This window comes from Sinocyclocheilus grahami, unplaced genomic scaffold (assembly GCF_001515645.1).
Source record: "Sinocyclocheilus grahami isolate Dianchi unplaced genomic scaffold, SAMN03320097.WGS_v1.1 scaffold177.1, whole genome shotgun sequence".
Lineage (NCBI taxonomy): Eukaryota > Metazoa > Chordata > Actinopteri > Cypriniformes > Cyprinidae > Sinocyclocheilus > Sinocyclocheilus grahami.
The window spans coordinates 580,791-603,101 of record NW_015505356.1 but is presented as its reverse complement, the minus strand read 5'-3'; the positions used below and the strand labels follow the sequence as shown (position 1 = coordinate 603,101).

Genomic DNA, 22,311 nt, shown 5'->3' with positions numbered 1-22,311 from the left:
TACCAACGCAATTCGGTCAGTACCCTTAAAAGTACCGAGTTCGGTACCCAACCCTATTGCATGTGCTGGTGAGTCTCGTGAAAACTAACGTTTGTTAACAAGAGCATAGGAAGCAAAGTTTCCTTACTTTAGCAAAGGAAAACCAGTCTCCTCTTGGCTTATATCGAAATCCTCCGACATTTTTCTTTACAAATCCTCGTTTTGTACTTCTAATAAGTAACCGGTGTTTTGTTTTGATCTCTCCGCTGGGCTTCCGCGTTCATCACTTCTGAGCGGCGCATGCGCAAAGCTGACCTCATACGTCTTTCGCCCGGAGCTGCTTCCGTGTACAACTGTTGGCGCAAGCTACATTAAAGTGATTATTACGTTTTGAATACGCATATTTTTCTTACAAAAACGCATCGATTCGCTACAGGAGGCCTTTGTTCACCCCCCGGAGCCGTGTGAGACACTTTTTTTATGGATGGGCACTTTTTATTTAACTTCTTTTGGACTGATGCATGCAACACCCGCTGAGTGGTATTAAACCGCTTGAAAGATCAAAGATAATTTTTAATATTACTCCGACTGGATTTTTCTGAAAGAAGAAAGTCATATACACCTAGGATGACTTGAGGGTGAGTAGTTTATGGGCTAATTTTTGGGTGAACTAACCCTTTAAATTGAAACATGGCAAATGCATTCTAAACTATATTTTTAACATTTTTTTCTTTCTTTATCATTGACAGCCTTATACGTCAATGACTTGTGTATGTTAAAGTCCCCCTGTAGTCAAATATTTTATCCCTTAAAACTTATCTTTGATCATCAAAATTACATATTTAAATGTTTTTTCTTGTGAAAATAATTTTCTCATGCCTTAAAATAGCTTGAATGTAACTCTACACCCTTGCCTCATTTACTATACGCGGATCTATGAATATGCAAATTAGTCCCGCCTCGACTCAGTCACACACCAGCCAGCGACTCCTGAGCCACTGAACTGTAGTAACCGCAAAACAATGGCATACACGGATAATGACTGATAAAACTATGTTTTTACTAGCGGACAACTACATTGAATACTGTAACATTTGTTAAAGTTACTTACTTGACGATGTTGTGTCCTAAAATGCCTTGAAGACTCGAATGCAGCCGTTTGTGATTGTTAATTCGCGCCCGCGAGCATACGCGTGTGAAGTGCAGACGCCGATGCGGGAGAGGTGCGTCTGACTCCCGGCTGCTTTTACACTGTTGCCACGGGTTATAATGCAAGTTAGTGGTTCTAAATTCACATTAAACCACAGCTTCATGGGTTTGTTGCTCTGATTTATTTTTGGTTTTGTGCTGGTATTGGTATATTTTGCATGCTAGTGATAGGAATCGATCCCTTGATGTGATTGGTTATTGGTTTGTGACGTAGCAAACCAAGGGCTGTTTCAAACTGCATTTCTGGGTCAGCCTTTGGGAAACTACAGTTTTAAGGAGAAAATACACAGCAATGGTGTTGATTAATAGATTGGCACATGGTTTGTCTAAAAGCATATTAAAAACACCACGTAGACAAATAAACAACATAAAAAACTTGATTTTCACTACAGGGGGACTTTAATGTATATATTATTACAGTGGGTTTGTCAAGATTACATTCCTGTTACCTTCCTGTATACTCAGCCAGTAACAGTATCTTTTGCATTGAACAGTGGCACTTTGAGAACCTATCAGCTGTGACATAGTGAAAGCAATGCACCCTTGCAAATATATGGATTTATTTTGCTTCACATTCACACTGCAGAGAAAAAAAAGCGAAACAAACATTTGCTTTGGTTTCTCACAGTGTGCCAGTCTTTAGCTGCAACAAACATTCAATTCATAGTTTTACTCAGTGGTAATATGCTTTGGAATGTGGCCTTAATCAATTCAAGCAAACCAGGTCAATGGCACATCCTGTTTGGGGAGAGAGGGGATAAATGTCTACGATTTGGTTGGGCAGCAATGAGAGTCAAACAAACCTCATCGTCATTGCTGTAGAGTGGGGCAGTTGTACAGCACCATACATTTGATATGGCAGGGGTCCCTTTTCTCTGGCACAAAGAGGCTACAGTCACGGACCCCCTTTGAAAAGCCACACCACCACCCTGTATGAAAGCCAGGAAAAATGGCCTCACGTGCTTTCATTTCCCTTCTTTTTTCTCTCCAAATGAAAGCATTGGCGGTTTAGGATCCAGTGACCTTTAGCCTGTTAATTATGGCAACTATTCCCCCGAGAGGCTTACCAAAGCTGATGTATGTTATGTTTATGTTAAATATGCATCCTGCCCTTCGACAGGGTCACTTCTTTTAAAACACCCACATTATCAATCTGGCTCAAAAGAGCGGTTCGTTATCTTTGCAACCTTTTTTGGCTGACAGAATTCACATATTTATGTAGCTTAAAGGATTAATGGCTGGACGGAAGTACACGCAGAACACATTAATATGGCTTAAATGTGGATTCTAGCGTTTCTAAGTGGACAGTGTTGCAGAACAGAAGATGTCATCCATATTTCGTAATGTAAATAAAGCAAAAAACGAAATTTATAAAAAAAAAAAAAATCAATAAAAGTTTTTGTCAATGTGATTTAGGCATCACAACTTCTTTGGCTGACAAAATGTACATATTTATGTAGCACAGAGATATAACGGCTGGATAGAAGTACAGCTAGAACACATTAATATGGCTTTATTAATACAAGTTTTTGTCAATTTCAAATCAATGTAATGCTTTAATTTAGAAATCACAACTTATTTGGCTGACAGAATTTACTTATTTATGTACTGTAGACGACTAAAAAAACTGATTGATAAATCATTAACAAAAGTTGTCAATGTCAAATCAATATAATGCTTTAAATTAGGCATTGCAACATTTTTTGGCTGAAAAAGTTACTTATTTATGGACCGCAGAGGACTAAAAAGCGACATTATTTTTAAAAAATCAATAAAATCATTAATAAACATTTTTGTTTAGGCATCACAACCAACAGAGCCCTTCGACAGGGTCACTTCTTTTAAAACACCCACATTATCAATCTGGCTCAAAAGAGCGGTTCGTTATCTTTGCAACCTTTTTTGGCTGACAGAATTCACATATTTATGTAGCTTAAAGGATTAATGGCTGGACGGAAGTACACGCAGAACACATTAATATGGCTTAAATGTGGATTCTAGCGTTTCTAAGTGGACAGTGTTGCAGAACAGAAGATGTCATCCATATTTCGTAATGTAAATAAAGCAAAAAACGAAATTTATAAAAATAAAAAAAAAATAAAAAAATCAATAAAAGTTTTTGTCAATGTGATTTAGGCATCACAACTTCTTTGGCTGACAAAATGTACATATTTATGTAGCACAGAGATATAACGTCTGGATAGAAGTACAGCTAGAACACATTAATATGGCTTTATTAATACAAGTTTTTGTCAATTTCAAATCAATGTAATGCTTTAATTTAGAAATCACAACTTATTTGGCTGACAGAATTTACTTATTTATGTACTGTAGACGACTAAAAAAACTGATTGATAAATCATTAACAAAAGTTGTCAATGTCAAATCAATATAATGCTTTAAATTAGGCATTGCAACATTTTTTGGCTGAAAAAGTTACTTATTTATGGACCGCAGAGGACTAAAAAGCGACATTATTTTTAAAAAATCAATAAAATCATTAATAAACATTTTTGTTTAGGCATCACAACCAACAGACAGAATTTACTTTTGTATGTAGGGTAGAGGATTAATGGTGGGACGGAAGTACACGCAGAACACATTAATACGCTTAAATATAGATTCTTGCGTTCCTAAGTGGACTGTGGCCACATGCGGCAGAACAAAAGAGGGAAGGTAGTGAGCTGAAATGGCTGTGCATCCCAGCTGGAAGGTGCCGGAGGGCATTCGCTTTGAGCCACGGCACCTGGTGTCCAGATGTTTAGTGGCTGTGTCCATGTTCACTGGCTCTGCAGTCTGCTGAAAGTCAGGCTTCACTGCACTTTACTGCAGTCCCGGCACGGGGACACCGGCTCGGCCAGCGCAACTCACATGCCAGTCTTTAAACCAAGCGTATAGCCCACTGTTTTATTATGCTGAGCTGTTTATTTTACAATGGAAGAACATTTTTCCAGGTTTGTTAAACGTGTGGCTTTTCTTCCTTTTGTTTATCAATGGAACCCGATCCCGACCCTCCCTCTTTTTTCCCAATACAGTAGCCAGGGTGACATTTAGTCAAGGTGGTAACCATGACTACAAGATTATTCCGCTTTGGCTTTACCAGATGTCCTTGTCCTATAGATACAGCGTTTGTTCGTGTGTGTGTGACCTCCAAGTCAAATTTGCTTTGTCAGGCGGGTTATTTGTCTCAGCGTGTTTGTACAATTTGTACTTGCATGGTATATTTGGAATTTAGTGTTCACGCTTATCCTTGAATTGATGCGGAGGATAAATGCTGTTGGATAAGTCATTGTTTATTGTAAAAAGTCATGGTACTCAATTTTCAGTGTTTACTGCTACATAATTGTTTCTGTAATACAGAAGATGTGTTCCGCGCGGGGCAGAAGGACCGGTCAGTTTAGCACAGTGGCGTCCTGCCCACTCCTTCTCCCCCTTAGGCTAGTGTCACATTTCTAAAAGGTGGATCAGCCCCTCCACCTCACATGGAGTTCAGCACATTACCGCCCATTAAGCTAGCTCACTCTCAATGGGGTTTTTTTTTTGCCATGAGGCTGATTTATTCCTTTAATCCTGAGTCACCCAAATGCTTTGTCATTGACCAACTGCTGGCAAATGGAAGTGGACCTAACACTAGCAAATGTCTGTCGCAAGGATTTTTTTATTAGGGATGGTATTAAAATTCAGACCGATACCAATTAGCTGATTTATATTTTTTCATTTAGCAGTCATTAATTATTATTATTATTATTATTGCATGGTATTACTATCTGAAAGAAAAACACACTAAAATCAATCATTAAAATCAATAGTAAATTTCACAACAATGTTGTGATGCCTAAACTGTATTTTTTTTTGTTTTATTTACATTATGAATGATTTATTTACATATATTTACAATATTTATTTATGGAAATAAATATTTATTCTGATATCTGGTAAAGGAAAATTTCAGTTTGAATACAATAAAATATTTTAGATTATTATTATTCATAAATTAGTGGCATTTTCTTGTAGAATTTTAAAATGTATCTATCTATCTATCTATCTATCTATCTATGAATGTATGGACATATAGATGCACTACAATAATATTGCACAATAGATACTATTAGTAATGCAATAATACCATTTAATAATAATATATTGAAAATTGATATACTAATTTAAAAAATAAATAACTGATGTCATCTAATATATCATGCGTCTTTTAAAATATTTTCTTATCAGTTCTTTCTGTTCTGTATATGTGGAATATAATTCTGTGGAATCTCAGTAACATCCTTCTCTCAAGCATTTGATGGTCTCCCACACAAAATCCAAGATTCCCTAATCAGCTCTATCAAATCACACTGTTATTGTAGTTATGTAACATTTGTGAACTCTAGATATTGCTCAGTCAGGCTCAATCAACAGTCTTAAAATGTAATTGCCTGCATTACTTCCTTTGAGATTTTCTAATTAGGCCAAATGTCCAGCTGTGTTTAAGGAGATGTAGTTCAGCAGAACTGTTACAAGCATGTTAATGTCACTTGGCACCTGGGGCTTACAGACGCTTTCAAGTGTGCTCCACTTTGCATGTCATTGCTGGGTAATGAATTGGTAGCACATTGGAAAGCCAAGATGACCTCCCAATACGACTCTGAATTCCTGACATTTAAGACCATCATGTCACAATACGCCTCATTATGGATCCGGATCATTGTATGTAATGCCGTAAGTCTATCCCTCAATGGGTGTTTAGAGACGTGAAAGAGGAGTTTAAAGGATCACAATGGCCCTTTGTCCAGAAAGCTCTCACCCCTTGACTGTTGACTCCAAGACAACATGTGACCCCCTTGCATTTGGGTCATTTCATCCAATTTGGTCGTCTCATGTGAAGACACTAACACTAGCTGAGGTGGAATTCATCCTACAGGCATGCACGTATGAATTAATGTCTGGCAAGGGCATGATCTGAGGTTCATTCACAGTCCAGGATGAGCTTTTTCAGCCCTTTGACCTTGTAGACGGCCCTGTAGCCATAATTCAAAGATATTTAGATAAGCTTTAAGTGCCTGCATGAATTTTGTTGTCCTTTGAGCAAAGAGATTTTGTTTTATTAGGGGAGGATTACGAAAGTGTCAAAATCTCCTCTCAGGTTACCAATAAGTATGTCTACATGCACAGTTACAATTGAGCAAGAGTTGAATCTGTCTGTTGAAGTATACATGACACAATGTGTAATTGAGCTACATCCATATTATCCATATGAGGACGCTTAGTCACAAAACCCAGACTGGTACAATTTCAGTCATACTAAAGCATTTACATGACAGTTTAAAAAGATTGCTTTAGTCCGACTTAAAGCTTTTGTAACTACACTTAGGTAATGTACATAAATGACATATTTTCTAAATTAACTAGTCAGCGAGTTACCTTATGTTTACTTCACTAGCTCTGGCTTGCGGACTGTCTGCATGAAGTAATTTTCGTCAATGTTACAGTCCTCTGATGTCCTCGTACACAATCCACGTGCAGCCCGGGGCTATTGTGCATGTGCGAGTGATTTAAGCGCTCAAAAAGAGCGGCCCACTAGATGCGTCTGTCCATGCTCGCGGCCAAAGGATTGTGTGAGGCAAAGCGGAAAATGGAAAATGAAGTATACCTGAGTTTATAGATTGTCGTGTTCATCCTAATCTGTTTTAAGGATGCCCTGTATATTTTTATAAGTTGGTGTTGGGTTTGTTTACATAAAATGCTTTCAAAAACAGCTAGATGAAGCACAACTGAATGGAAGTGAACACCAAAAAACAGCACAAGATGTGACGTATTGGCCAAAGGCGTCTGTCTGAATGTGTATAGCTAATGTAGCGGTGCTTTAAAAAGGGTTAATTTGTTTAATTTTAGTCTTTTTTGGACTTGTTTTCTAGTCAAAAATGATCTTATGATCTAAAACTTCCTAAAACAAAATAATTTTAACAACACTGCCTAAGATATCATTTTCATGGTATATTGAATATTAGTGTATTATGTCTTACTTTTTGTTATTTATATACTTTTATAGTATTTATTAATATTTTGAATTAGCTTTTTATTATAACTTCAGTTTAATTTTAGTTTTAGTAATTTTGTTATGTGTTTTGAATTTTATTTGATATATTTCTATATAGCTTATAGCTTTATATATAAGCTCTATACATTTTTGTTTTTTTTATTTCAAGTATGTATCCGGGATGTCTCTTCTTCTCCCAGACACTTGCATCTTTGGAAGCAGTGTTATTTATCCAGGTCAGTTTTTGGTCATGCAGCTCCACATTGACTTCCACAGTATCTGCAGTCGCAATCCAATCAGTGCAAGTCTGATAAAGCAGTCTCAATCCTCTTAGAAAAGAAGCTCCTGCTCCTTGACAAGGGGCTAAGTTGCCTGGGTAACTCCATTTTCTCCCCTGTGCTCATTCGGATATCCGTCCTTGTCCTCATCTTTGTTTGGGGTGCCTTTTTGAAATATAACCCCCTCTCTTTTTTTTATGGCCTCTCCAGCAGTTGTAGGGTTAATGTTTAGCTGCAGCCGTTGGAGGAGGGAGAGACACTCAGAGGAGAGGTGGTGGGGCAGGCCCACAGCTGTTGTAGTAGGCTGGGTCTGTTGGGGTAGGATGCCTGCCTCACACTCCCTTGAACAATGGGAGGACATGAAGGCCACTGCAGACGGCATAGACAGTTTCCTCGCACTTACCTAAGGACAGGCACTGTACTTACAGAATAACGTGAGGAGGATTTCCAAAGGGGAACATTAAAAAATTGCAAAGGGCTGCTTTGTGGCGTTTGCGGATCCGGCTCCTGTGTCTCACATTTGCCTTGCATGGGCAGCACTGAAACGTCTGGGATGCTCTGACTGGAATTAAAGGTAATTTTATGCATAGCTGTTCGCAGCGCTGGTTTTTAGCCACGGTTGAATCCCGTCTGTATGTTTCTCGCTGTATTTCAGTGACTTGTGTTTGCAGGCACTTTGTCAGGAGTGTGTTTCATGATCTGTTGGATCTCAGATTTGGCTTAGTATGGAATAACTATGCATTTATCCCTTGGCAAACAGTTTCACAGCAATCTATACCATATATTTCTATATATTACCTTGATGCATTCATGTTTTTGAAAGTTCTAGAACGTTGCAGGTAGGTCGTTGATGATTCCGTATGTTAATCAATCAAAATGTTTGCTTAAGCCGGCGTAATGTGATTAAATGACCCATACAAGTTTTCCTTGTCCTGAAAAACAGCTGATGCCATTTTTAAATGGACTATTAAAAAGTCTATTGCGTCTCCATCTAGTTTAGAGAAGCAGTTGCATGCTAAAATGTAAAAAAACACAAGTCTGTTTGATTTGGATAAGGGACAGCATGGCTTGCATCGTTCAGTGTGATGCCTGAAGGACTCATTGTTTGGGTGTGAGTGATCACCTTATTTAACTTTAAGCTGACTGTAAGTAATTGAGATTGGAGTTTCATTCACAGTTAGTCTGCGAATCAAAATAGTAATTGAAGAAGCCGAAGCTTTTGCTTGGTCCTCTTTTAAGTGTGTTTAGGTAGCTCATGCTGCAGTCAAGGCCATGCAAATGTAGACAACGTACTTCGTCTAGATAGTTACGCTGCCGCAAAGGACAACAATAGTGCATGAGTCTGCAGATGCCTGCATGGTAACTTTGCTGAAAGCTACTGAGTAACATGGTTTGCCTTTTATGTTTTGTGCAAAATGGAGGACTAGAGAGTCCATAAACATTTTGAGGGGCCCTTTGCTGTCACTGATGCGACAGCCCGAGTGAGTGGACGAAATAATCTTTAAAGCACACAGAAAATTGCAATGGAAATCTTTACCCCAGCTGCATTATTCAAGATTTTATATATTTAATGCCACATTCAGGAATAGAAGCTGCCTCGCCGTACTTCAGAGACTCTTTATCCCCGGAATAATTTACATCAAAGAGAAAAAATAATGCCCACAGGGACTTGATGGAAGGTCTATATGTTTGCTTGCTTTGCCACAGAATGCTTTTACTCATTATAACTCTATTGAGTACATTTGCAGACTGTGTATTTCCTCTCTCTCTGTGTGATTGATCATTTTATCAACTTGTAAATCATGCGAAAAGATCAATAATTGGGTTATGAAGGTGTCTGTGGGCTCTGTGCCCATTGTGCAGGGTGTGAATAATCAGAGACCGTCTCTGCAGATGCCGATTGGTTGCTTCTTTATAACTCCTCGAGTGTGGGGGAGGGAGGCGGAGCTCCCAGCTCATTTTGGGATCCCAGAGAGCCCTACTTCTGTTTGATTGCTTTTACACTGGCTTTATTCCACCCCTCCGAGCCATCCAGGGCCTCCCCCAACATCCACTTTCCCTTTTTTATCGGCACTCTTTTAAATCCTAATTTGCATTAATTGAGATATCATTCATAACTGTACGAGGTCACACCTCCCAAAAAATGCTAAATGACAAGCGGCTCCATGGCAGGCGTTCATTCATTCATAGCTTACTGGTGAAGCTGGTAGAAGAAACATGAATGTTTTTGCACACCGACACAAAGGACTAAGTTCAAAAGGCTTGTACTAAATTTCTTTGAAGAACAGGAACTGTTTGTACTATTAATTACCAGATTCAAGTGGTTTAATCTTTCAACCATCCATTTTGTTTTTGTAATTGCTGAAAGTAAATGAATTACATTTACTTTCAGAGTAAATTTTACTTTTTTTTACATTTACTTTTCAGAGTTAATTAGAAGGCATGTGGTTGTGATTTTCTGCTGGTCTTGACGACCTTCTCTTGTACAGATAGGACCATAAATGAATGTCTGTGGTTCACTGCACGATGGTAAAAATAAATTTGACATTGTGTGCAATCTAAAACTCCTTCATTATTCTCCTTGATTGAGTCGACATTCTCCTCTACATCATTTGATCAACCTCTCAAGAAGCTGTGTCCGCCTACATTGTCAGATAAGAGCGGCTCTCTTGTGTTTGATATATTCAGTAAAAGAGACAGTGGCCTCTGGTGTCTGACTCCGCCATGTTTGTCGGAGTCTCATCTCAGAGCATAGCTTTGATTTCTAGTCTTAATCACATTCTGTAGACTTCTCTCTGGGCATCATACCAAGCCAGTGACTCAGAAGTATGTGAGAATATAAGTCCTACCAAAGTTAACCGTAGTCTCTCAGAAGCTTAGCCTCAATAAATGTACTGCTTTACAGACAAATGAGTTTGGGGCCCTGTTTTGGGTATGCCACAGTGCTTTATTGCTATATTTACTATACAGCATATCAGTGGATTAAGGGGCTTGCATTGTGCCTGAGCGCTGCCAAGAATCCTGTTGGCATGGGTGCTTGTTTGCCTCTGTTTTTGCTTGTCGCTAAAACCGACTCCACTATGCTATGGTACATACAGCAGGGCTATAACCATCCTAGATATTATGGTGGGTACTTCCACCCCGGCATTGACAATAGTGGTTGATAAATGTGGATATTTTTATGCATGAATCTTGAAGAGACACTTCACCCAAAAATTTAATTTACTCACCTTCATGTTGTTCCAAACCTGAATTTATGAAGCATGTCCTGGCCACTCTTTTCAATGTATAATGCTGCCAATATTATGGTCATGCTCCAAAATAAATAAAAAATATATAGTACATTATATAGTGCAGCTTCACATTAATAAACAGGAAAATAGCAGTGTTAATGTTGTAAAATTAACCAGAAACAAATTTTACTTCAGCTGTAAAGCAGCTTTACAGAAGATAAAATCGTCATTATTATATCAGTTCAGTAAATGTCAATGTTGCAAAGAGCACTATAGAAGTCATAAAGGTGGTCCATGCGATTCATGCATGATAACGATATCCATTTTGTAAATTAATAATTTTTTTGTGTTGCATCTTTTAAATGAATCCATTTATCAAATTCACAATAATCTCAATAATTTCTTCACCAATCTGACTAAACCTGATCTGAAGTTCAACTCACTGATTCAATGATCCGCTTGCAGTGGTTAACAGCTCACTGACTGGAGGAGATGATTGCCAGTAAAATAATGTTTTTGTTTGGTCTACAAACAAATAGACCTGATATAGACCACTGCTCCGGGTGTGTGTTCACGGTGTGTGTGTGCACTTTGGATGGGTTAAATGCAGAGCACTAATTCCAAGTATGGGTCACCATACTTGGCCACATGTCACTTCACACCTTCACAGAAGCATTCTATGGCTTTAGAAGACTTTGAATGTAGTACACAATTCAGATATAGACAATTTATTTTTGTCATTGAGACCTAGTCCTCATTCACTTTCATTACACTGGAGTGTGGTTCGTGTAATCCAGCCTTTTTGCTCTTGAATAAAAAAAAATACAAGATGAGGATGAGTAAATAATGACCCAATTTTCATTTCATGTATTTAATAAACAAAAAATCCCATTAAAGGTCTGGGTAGGTTGTCGTGTGTGTATAGCAAAGAGCAATATGACAGTCTGTATGCAGCAACCTTAAGTTTAGGACCAGATGCAAACTGATGGTAATCTGCTTAGATCCTTACAAGAGCACAGAGGATTAGCCCGGTTCTATTGAACACAGTACTTCAGTTGTGTTTAAGAAGTTATTGTGTTATAGGTGAGGCCATTAGCTCTCAATACATGCAGATTTATGTATTTATTTATTAACTTACTTACTCACCCTCTGAAAATTTAAGTTTGAACCACTGGTTTAGTCAACCATCATGATTCAGAGTTAGTCCAAACATCTCTTAAGGAATGTTGGATGTTGTCTCTGGAGACTTTTGAGGAAGGCCCAAAAGTACAGTAGCAACAGAGGGGAATTTCTTGACTGACAGTCATCTCTCCACTGACGGTATTATCATAAAGATTCTAAAATAGGCTTATAAATAAAAGAATAAATTCTTTTGAGGCTCTGTTTCAACAGAATCAGCTTACTCATCCATACATTTTTTTATTGTCTGCAAGTGATTCATAGTTGAAAAAGAAAGATGATCGAGGCTAGTGGTGATCCTCTTGAGATTTTGCCCAGCCCTGGCCTCCAGCATTCGGAAAACGGTCAAGCATTAACAACACAGTGTAAAAATGTAGAGATGTGACACAGTTCTAGCTAATCCAGTATTGCAAATGTTGTGAAACCAATATGCCATCACGTACACATAATATGCAGATTTAGCTTCCTTGTTGCTCAAGACCATCTTTATCACACAACTCTTTTTAGACAGATGCACATGAGGACTCGAGTGTGACACAGTGAAATCCAGAGGGATGTTTTATTTAGGTTTTTCTTTTCAGGAATACCGGTTAGTTCTTCTCCTCTAGCTTTATTCACTCTACAGAGGAATATCGTATAAACTTGCTTTTTCAATCAAGCTTTGGATTTTCACTATATTCATTTCTTGGTGAGTTTTTGGCTATTTTATTTTGTATTTTATTTTATTTTTACTATTTCACAATTTTATTTTCTTATTTAAAAAGTTGATAATTTATATCTATTTATTAAACATCTGGTACCTTGTTAGTAAAATACTTTTATAGGATTTGTGGATTTGTAGATTAATTAAATTCTGGATTTAAATGATGATTGATCACTTATGTATCTTAAGTCGTTTTGGATAAAAGTGTCTTCTGTATGAAAAATATGAATGCTTCTCTTCTGCACGGCTTAATGTGTGACAGTTATGCTACAAATACATCTTCCTCTATTGGAAGGCTGTGCCTTGTGTCTTTGTGAAAAGAGTCTGTCATGTGAAAGGAGCCTCCTGGCACCGCAGGAACTATCAGCTCAATAGTGTGGCCTGGAGCCTGTCGAATAGTGCCATCTTTACTGTTAAAACAGAGCAGTGCTCTCTGACCCGCTGCACCCTGTCAACCCTCTGACCCCAATAGCCTTTGTGTTCATTTACTTCCAGATATGGAGTTTTCATTTAAGCTATTCACTCGCAAACAGTTAGACGTCTATAGATAAGTTTACTACATTAATGAGCGCACAGAATGCTTAGAGGATCAATAAACAACAAGTCCCATGAACATATTGATTTTTAGATTCAGTTTTGCAGTGATAGTCTAGATTTATGGTATAGTGCAGTGGTGGGAATTGGTGGATAAAGGTGACTGTAGGCTACCATATAGTTAAACAATAAGGACGTTTACATTAACAAAAACACTGTTAGCCATCAAAATCAGATTAACACAAGAGAAGCAAGTTTAATATTTATATTTTATATCACTGGGATTTTGAGTTCAAAATGTTATCCAGTATATTTTTTGGTCACATTAGTTTTTGTCTCATGAATGTTACTTTTTTGTATAATTTGTATCATTATGTTATTTAAGAAAAAAAATATAAGTTTTAATATTGGCCAATATATTGGTTAATGGCTTCAAATTGCAAATACTGATCAGTATGGGCCATACAGTGCATCCCTACATTTAATAAAGTAATGTCTTTATGTGCAAAGTGAAATTGGGGTAATGTTAAAATTCTTGGTTTGCCAAGCAGGTTTGACCATCATAATTTATTAAAACATACACAAATGCTTGAGATAGCAATCATTTCATATATGATTGGTTTAATTTCAGAATAACTCATTTTAGTGTTCTCATATCTCACTAGAACACGTGTCTTTGAACACTGTTTTGTTGCCTAAGTTTAAATGCAGGTCAAGAGGATCTGATTCTGTGCCACATTCAGTAAGTCAGTAGGTCATGAATCTGCATGATGGCTGGAATCCTCTAGTGTTTTCAGACCTCTTCAGTCTAATCCTCTCTGAAAATGTGTCCTGCGTGCCAGGGACTCAAGTCCTGCTTTACTCACTCAGAGCTGTCTCAAAGACTTGATAATCACACTAACTCTTTTACGTCGAGATTAAAAGGCACACCGCTAGTGTGTTCTGTAGTTACTCAGAAAGTACACAAGAATGTTTGGAAAGCTGGTTTACAGATTGTTGAAGGTTGAGTATGTAATTTCTGCTTCATTAGTACACCAAAGAGAATTGCATTAATAATGTGTCTTCAAACAAGTTTTGCCAAACACGCCCCACATCTTCTATCGGTTGGACAAACAGATAGCCCTGCCCCACACTTACAGTTGTCTCAGTATATTAACCTGGGACAGATGAATGTATTATGTATGTACAGTTAAGCTCTAAGAGTGATTATAAGAAGAAATAATTTATTGAATCTACATAGCACTTTTCTTTCACTCCAAGCAGTTTAGGTTGTGGGTGGGGGAACTATAAAATAATGGCACAATAATTTTTTCTTTCTTTCTTTTTGTTAGGTAGAGACGATGTCGGAAGAGGCCCAAAATAGAGTAGATGAGGACTTTGAGTCTGAGGAGGGTGATCTGGAGTCCTATCTTGAGGAAGAGAGTAGCAGTGAGCTTCTGGAGCGAGTGAGAGAGCTTCAAGTAAGTGCCATATACTTTCACCAAGAATACAGTTTTGTTGACTTTTCTTCCTTGACTTACTGTTTAAACTGTTCTATTTTTGTATAGGCCGAGAACTCTGCCCTTTCATTAGCAAACGAGAGTCAAAGAGAAGCATATGAACGATGCTTGGACGAGGTGAGTTCCTTACCAACCCTTGCATTTGCCTTCCCATGGAGATTTGCTATGTTTTTGGCTAATGCAGAAGCCAATTAGATAGTCAAATGATAAATAAAATAGTCCTGAAAGTATTTTATGTTTAATTTCTATGTTTATTTTTAGGTCGCTAACCATGTTGTCCAAGCTTTACTCAATCAAAAGGTAAAAACTTTGTGGTTTTGCATCAGGAACATATTATAAAAACTTCATTTGAACTACAAAGTCTAAAGGGCTATTTTATATATAAATCATATTGTTTTTCATATATATTACAAATTATTGAATTATTAAATTATTGATTAATTTATAGGTTGGTTGTGTATTTTATAAGTGGTGTACATATTCTAGTCATATATTTTTAAAAAGTTTTTAAAAGCTGTGGATTTTTCTTTTAGGATCTCAGAGAGGAATGCATTAAGCTGAAAATGCGTGTGTTTGATTTGGAGAGGCAGAACAGAACACTGTGTGAGCTCCTGCAGGAGAAACTGCACAGTCAATCATGTGTACATCAGCAGGTAAATGATTAAATCCTTCAACATACGATGACAAAATGCACAGTGCAGGTCCGATTTTATTTTGAAATTTGTTTTTCATAAAACATTTTTCAAAGTCCACAGAGATGTCCTATTAGGTTTGTTTGCAAAATGAAGAAAATGGCTCAATTAACGTCTTCCTGTTTAAATTTATTTTAATTTTTTCATGTAACTACAAGGAATTGTAAATTGTAAGTGTGTAAACAGGCAAAAAAATAGTTGTTTTACATGAGGTGTTTTGCATAATCCAAAAATTGATTCATATAATAATAAGTTTAAAGCTTACCTGATGTGTCTTGTCTTATAGCAGCCAGGACCCTGTCTGGAGCACATCGGCGAGCTGCAGCACGGTGAACCTAGCAAACTGATTGAGGCTCAGAGGAATGCACAGGCCAAGGTAAGAGCCGTAGTCAAAGTCTTTGTTGAATTAGTCTTGTATGACAACTTTACCCCATCCTTATGATTTGGTTCCACAGGGAAACAGCGAATGTGCACAAAATTGCATACCAGAGACCCAAGGCTCATCCACGTCCATGGAGGCCATGTCCCCATTCTTGAAGAAGAAAGCACACATTTTGGAGGTCCTCCGCAAGCTTGAAGAAACAGATCCGCTTCGGTACCATCGTTCCTCTGGCATTCCCTCGATCTGTGACTGTAGCCAGGCTCTTGCCTCTAAGGAGGCTGTATTAGCCTGCAGAGACAGTTCATCCAGGTGCAATGCACCCAAAGCACATTGTTCCCATTCCTGTCCAGATGTTTGCACACATCAGCATTTGAATGGAGGAGAGCACAGTAATGTAAAATATGGTAGTTGTAGCACATGCCTGATGCTGTCCAATAAAGATTCAGTCAGCTTAGCCAAGAGTAGCCACAATTGTTGCACTTCAGCCCCCATTATCATCGATAACCTAAATTTGGCTCTGCCCGATTTCCAAGAGAACAAGGAAATGCAGAGCCTCGTGAAGCCTGCCACAGGTACAAGTGAACTGTTTATAAATAGGACATCTGGAGATATGTCCATTCTTTCAGCAGAGCAAGGTCTTAACCCTCCGAATGATCACCACTCATTAGAAGTCCCTGAATCATACTCGAGACTGACCATTTCAGAAAGAGATCAGCCCAGAGGATCTGATCACGTGTTGGTTGAAACAAGAGACAAGAATAGGTTATCTGACCTTCTGCTTGAATCTCAATCCAACAGGTCAAGCGGCAGCACCTGCAATGAGACGATTTGTGATGATAGCACAATTGATGTGGCGCTACTGGACTCGGACTTGAAGCACTTAAATGCTGTAGTGCCACAAAGACTTGAGATGGAAGAGTTTGCAACAAAAGAAGACACTGACTGTGTCTGTCGAGCCAACATAGCCACCTCGAAGCTGCCTACTCTTGGACTCAAAGAAAATGAACCAGTCCACAAAGGTCTGTTATTTTCTCCTAATGAGAATCATACTGCCTCAAAAGTACTGGATGATATCTCCGTCCCTGTGAAAGACACCCCATCCGATCCTCAGTCCATTAGATCGAAAGTTGTGGTCAGCCCGAATCAAGTTTCCTGCCTTAGAGAGGTCAAGGCCTCACCCTCCAAACTGCTCAAGTTCCTTAAGATACCCACTCTTGGAGAACGTACTGCAGTACCTGCTCCACCTCGTCTCAGTCCTCAGTTGACTCGTAGCTCGAAGATTCCTTGCCGGAGCAACAACTATGAGGTGCACAATTCACCTGTAGCACCGCGAAAAGCCACCACGACAGAGAGGCAAAGACAGCTACCCCCTTCTAAATCGGAGTCACATTCTGCTCCAACTTCTCCACCCCAGCCTGATGATGTCCCTGCACCATTACCAAAGGACCTTGGCTGTGGTATCCCTAAAACATCTCGTGTAGCCAAGCCTATACAAAGTTCTCATGTTCAAAAGACGTCTCAGAAAATTCCACACTATGAAAATGTCTCTGACATCTCCAAAACGTGCAGCACCGATGTATCCCAGTTGCTTGGAGAAGTGAGCTCATCTCTTCAAAATTCCAGCCCGGCTAATGAAGGTGCGAAAGGAAAGCAGACAAAGTTTGGTATAGAGCGACCAACGAATCTCAAGCAGAAGGAAATCTCACCAGAGTCTGATTCTTCAGACCAAGAGGACAGCTCAGATAGCCCGGTGTGGCATAAGAAAGTCAATCATCGCAGTCTGCCTAGTCAGTCGTCATCCCAGAAGGTTCAGAGTGGGATTAGCATGAGGTCCAGGAGCCAAGAGAAAAATGAAATGGTAGATAATGATTCACAAAGCTCTGAATCACCTTTTAAAAGGAACGATCCACCGTCTGTTCCTAAGAAATCAGGGATTGGTAGACATTCAGGTGAATCAAGTCATTCTTTTAAAGAACGACTAGCTGCACTTGGCAAGTTGAGGAACCCAGATGAGTCCACAACTTGTCCTCCACTTGCAGAGAAGAAAGAAATTCAGTCCGCTGCAAGCATATCAACACGAACCACCGATAAAAGCAAAATTGCTGACAGAAACTCTGATTGTAAGTCAGGAGAATATAGACTTCCTAAAAATACAGATTCCATTGAGGATAAATCATACCATTCAGGTCATCTTGATGGTGCTGTTTCAAAACAACCAGCCTTTCAGCATGTTGAGCAAGCTGTCCGGTCTCTTCCCTCTAGCACGTTAGTTTCCAAACTTGAACATGAATCCTCTAGAACATTCTTAGCAAAGCAGGAGAGCCCAAAATCTAAGATGCATCCACCATCTACTAACTTAGAGGCTGCGCAGGCTTTGCGGAGTTATGCTAAGAGTACGACACCTCATAGCCTTTCATATAATGGAAAAAATATTGCTGGTCCCCATAGTGGCAGCCCCAATAAAATCCCCCTCAAATCACCAACTAAAACTGTGCCACCCTCTATGAACCGAGATGGGAAACCTACTCAAGAGTTTCAGAGGTACATGTCCAAATCTGAGGACAGGAGCCATCTCAGGGCCAATAAGAAGAAGAATTCTTCCTATGGAGAGAGTCTTCCTCCTCCACCACCAAGGCCAGTAGAGTCTGCTGAAGAAAAAAGGCACTCTGCTCCCAGTCCACAGTCCTCTATCGAGCAGAAGGTCATGAAGGGCATTGAGGAAAATATGCTGAAATTGCAAGAGCAAGATAAAGGGCAAACGGCTGAGGTCAAGCAAAAGGCTTCCAATGGAATTGCCAACTGGTTTGGTCTGAGAAAAAGCAAGCTTCCGGCTCTTAGCCGTAAACCAGAAACGTCAAAAGCGAAGGATGACAAGAGAGAATGGAAACTCAATATATCCTCAGTGGGCAAGGATTCCAAGGGGGCTGCGAGGAAAACTGAGAGCGAGAGCCTAAACATTTCCATGCTGATTGAGAAGGCAGAGGGCTTGCATAAAGCTCTTGAAGAAGAACGGGCTTATATGAATGGAGTGGCCTTGGACCGACAAGGAAAGGGACATTCCTGTGAGGTGGTGATGGACCAAGCCCAAGGCCAGCTGTCTGTGATGTACAGAGGCGTGCCATCTGACAACTTCATGCAGCAACTGCTAAACCGGTTAGTACAAAGCAACTTATAAAGTAACTCTAAAAGGTGTTTTATTTTGACATTTGTTTTAAAGGGGTCATATGATGCTGCTAAAAAGAACATTATTTTGTGTATTTGGTGTAATGAAATGTGTTTATGCGGTTTAAAGTAAAAAAAAAAAACACATTATTTTCCACATACTGTACATTATTGTTTCTCCTCTATGCCCCGCCTTTTTGAAACGCGTCGATTTTTACAAAGCTCATCGGTCTGAAAAAGCGAAGTGTGCTGTGATTGGCCAGCTATCCAATGCGTTGTGTTTGGACGAATACCTCAAGCGTGAGACGGAAATGTTACGCCCCTCACATACTGTTGATGCTGTGTCCCGGGCTGGAGCGACGAGACAAAAACCGGATATCGTCCTCTTTTGGAAGGCCAAACAAAGTAGTTTCGCTTTCACAACGAAACACGCAATGCCTTCACTACATGGCGGCGGCGGCAACAATACTACAGCGAGAATAAAAGTTACGCCTTCTTTCTTTGCGTGAACATTTGGGTGGTGTTATGCAAATCTTCCCACATCGTGACATAGATATGTGGGGGCGTGTTAGAACGAGCCGTTTTAGGTAGGTGTGGCTGACTCTGAACTTTTATAAAGAATATCTCTTTGGATTTGAGACTTTAGTCTTTGCAACTTTACAGATCTTCTTTATGCACCAAGAGCTTGTAACACTTCAAAGAGAAAGGAAAAATTGAAATCGCATCATATGACCCCTTTAAAGAAAGACGGCACAAATACATATTTCAAGGAGGAAAAATAATAGAAAAAATTTAGTTTAAGCCATTTGGTTTGGCTTAATGCAATTAAATGTTATTTTAAAAATATTTTCAGTCATATTCTCTGCATTTTTGTTCCAAGACATTAATTTAGTGTATGAATCAACCCACGGTAAAGCTACAAGTCAAAGGCCACATTAATGACTTAAATCCTTAATTCCTTAATCTTCAAGTGCATAGTTGTAGGGCAGGTTTGCAGGTGTTGAAAGTTAATTGAAATAACTGATGAATGAGTATGGTGAGAAAATGTGCTTTGAAACTTAAATTGAATATGACTGAAGGAAGAAATATGAAGGAAGATACAGTTATCATAAAAGTAGTCTACCTGCTATATTCCAGGTATTCCAAAGCCATACGCTTTGTCTCTGAGGAACAAGCTGAACTGTAAATATACTGTAGACAAACAGTGAATAGTATTTTCACATCAATTGTATTCAAATTCTTCCATAAGGGTTGATGGGAAGGACACTGGTGGCATCAGTATGGCACATCGACGCCTCTCGTTTGACTGTAAATCCAGACCTGTATTCAGTCACCAGAGCGCTGGCATTGCTGGTCAGACAAGAAGCAGTGATGACATGGAAAAGGTAAAAAGTGAAATTCATGGATGTAATGCACAATGTCGTTTTGAAAGTTCTCAATATGACTTTTAATGTTACCTTGACGGCATTTTCACAGGTTTCTGCGTTACTGAGTAAAGATGTCACGTCAGATGAGAACCTGGCTGAGACGATTCATCATGAACACTTTGCAGGTAAGGCATGATCACAATGCATGACATCATGGTTTTCAATGTTTCCAGAGGCCGGAATTTCAATTGGTTAGCATGTAGCGACAAAAAACGGGTTTTAACCTGTCACTGATGATGAATAATCTAGGTGCGTCTGAATTTCTGTGGCTCCCATATGCGAGTCATCCAGCAACAGCTGCATGGAAAACATTATCTTGATGTTTAGGGTGTGATCCTGTGTTATGCAGTGCTACTCGAAAATATGTGTTCATGTATAATTGAAGATAAACAAATTATATTACGTAATTTAATTATAATTCAAATTAATATTATTATATTATTAAGCACAATCATTCATGTATTTTAAAATAATTAATTAATAATATATTCTATTAAAATTCCTCTCTTTCAGGATCTGGAATCTCCACACACACCCTTGATAGTGGCATTGGCACCTTCCCTCTTCCTGACTATAGTGCAAATGCTGGGTGCAAAAGCATTCCCAAAGGGAAGGCCCATGGGGAGAGTGACCCTTCTCATCTCCAGGGAAAACATGGCTCAGGGATGAAAATGTCCCACAAGGCCTGGACTTTGGAGAGAGAGCTGTCATCTTTAGAAGAGGATTATATGGGGGGTCAGGATATGGATCATCACACCAGCACTTTGGAAAACAAGATTCCATCCAGCCAGATTGCAAACATCGTTCATGATGGTATTTAATACTTTTTAGCTGTCACTTATGTGAGTTTTCAATATAGAATGATTGTACGTTAATTAATGCTAAGTTCACACTACAGGATTTTTCAGTTAACGAGCTCGCCGACAGGTCGGGCTGTGATCGGGGGCAAATCAGCGGGTGATTAGCGCTCAGCAATCTTTGTGTGATCTACTCAACGATGCATCAAAGAGGGTCGCTGATGCGTCGCCGACAGCAAATATAAAATATCTAGCATGCCAAATATCTGGACCGGTCGGCCGACTCGACATCACGTGGTGTCATGTGTTGTGACGAGCTACAACCAATGAGAGAGCAAGGCATGGGTTGAGGTCACTGGAAGAAAAACAACAGCAGCAACATGGCTTAAAGAAAAGTTTGGACACAATAAATGGAGCAAAGTCTTTCATCGAGCAAACAGCTTGCAGCGCTAATTTCTTCCCGACATCCATTTTCAAATAAACAACTCCTGTTTCACGTGTTGTTTCGCGACATTCCCGTTCCAATTCTCGCGTGTGTTTTCATAACAAAACATGGTTTGTAGAGCCGTTGGGTGACAGAGTTGTTTTCAGCTCGTGTAGTGTGTAACCCCCGGTTGCGGATCATTTATATAGTCACTTAGTGTGAACACCACAACGACTTAAAGACAGACAATCAAGTCATGTAGTCTGAACAGCACAGCGATCTGCAGACGTTTAAAGTTGTGTAGTGTGAACTTAACTTAAAGGGGTCATATGATGTTGCTAAAAAGAACATTATTTGGTGTAATGAAATGCATTTATGCGGTTTAAGGTTCAAAAAACACATTATTTTCCACATACTGTACATTATTGTTTCTCCTCTATGCCCCGCCTTTCTGAAACGCGTCGATTTTTACAAAGCTCATCGGTCTGAGAAGCAAGGTGTGCTGTGATTGGCCAGCTATCCAGTGCGTTATGATTGGCCGAATACCTCAAGCATGTGACGGAAATCTTACGCCCCTTACCATACTGCGATGATGCCCTGTCAGGCCGGAGCGATGATTCAAAAACATGAAAACCCATTATAAACGAGGCATTTGTTGCATCCAGTGGGGACATAATTATGGATTATAATGACTTATACTGTCTTTTTACGTGTTGCGTTGCATCGCGCCGCGTAAACATAAAACCATGTCTGCATTTGTGATCGGAGAAATGACAAACAAC

General features: G+C 39.1%; 1 protein-coding gene across 4 annotated transcripts in view; it reads left to right on the top strand.

The window, feature by feature from the left end:
• nckap5l (NCK-associated protein 5-like) overlaps window positions 1-22,311 on the top strand; it is a 38,433-nt gene that overhangs the window by 12,546 nt on the left and 3,576 nt on the right. Inside the window, exons 1-10 of one of the 4 annotated variants that reach the window (XM_016283812.1) lie at window positions 3,982-4,142; window positions 14,478-14,606; window positions 14,694-14,762; window positions 14,907-14,945; window positions 15,179-15,298; window positions 15,624-15,713; window positions 15,793-18,872; window positions 20,131-20,266; window positions 20,358-20,433; window positions 20,822-21,121. In XM_016283812.1, coding sequence (XP_016139298.1) covers window positions 4,101-4,142; window positions 14,478-14,606; window positions 14,694-14,762; window positions 14,907-14,945; window positions 15,179-15,298; window positions 15,624-15,713; window positions 15,793-18,872; window positions 20,131-20,266; window positions 20,358-20,433; window positions 20,822-21,121 — 4,081 coding nt within the window. In that variant the 5' untranslated portion in view covers window positions 3,982-4,100. Of the gene's footprint in view, window positions 1-3,981; window positions 4,143-7,669; window positions 8,072-12,575; window positions 12,598-14,477; window positions 14,607-14,693; window positions 14,763-14,906; window positions 14,946-15,178; window positions 15,299-15,623; window positions 15,714-15,792; window positions 18,873-20,130; window positions 20,267-20,357; window positions 20,434-20,821; window positions 21,122-22,311 lie in introns of those variants that run through there. The other 3 variants (XM_016283814.1, XM_016283816.1, XM_016283813.1) reach the window with 3 other exon arrangements.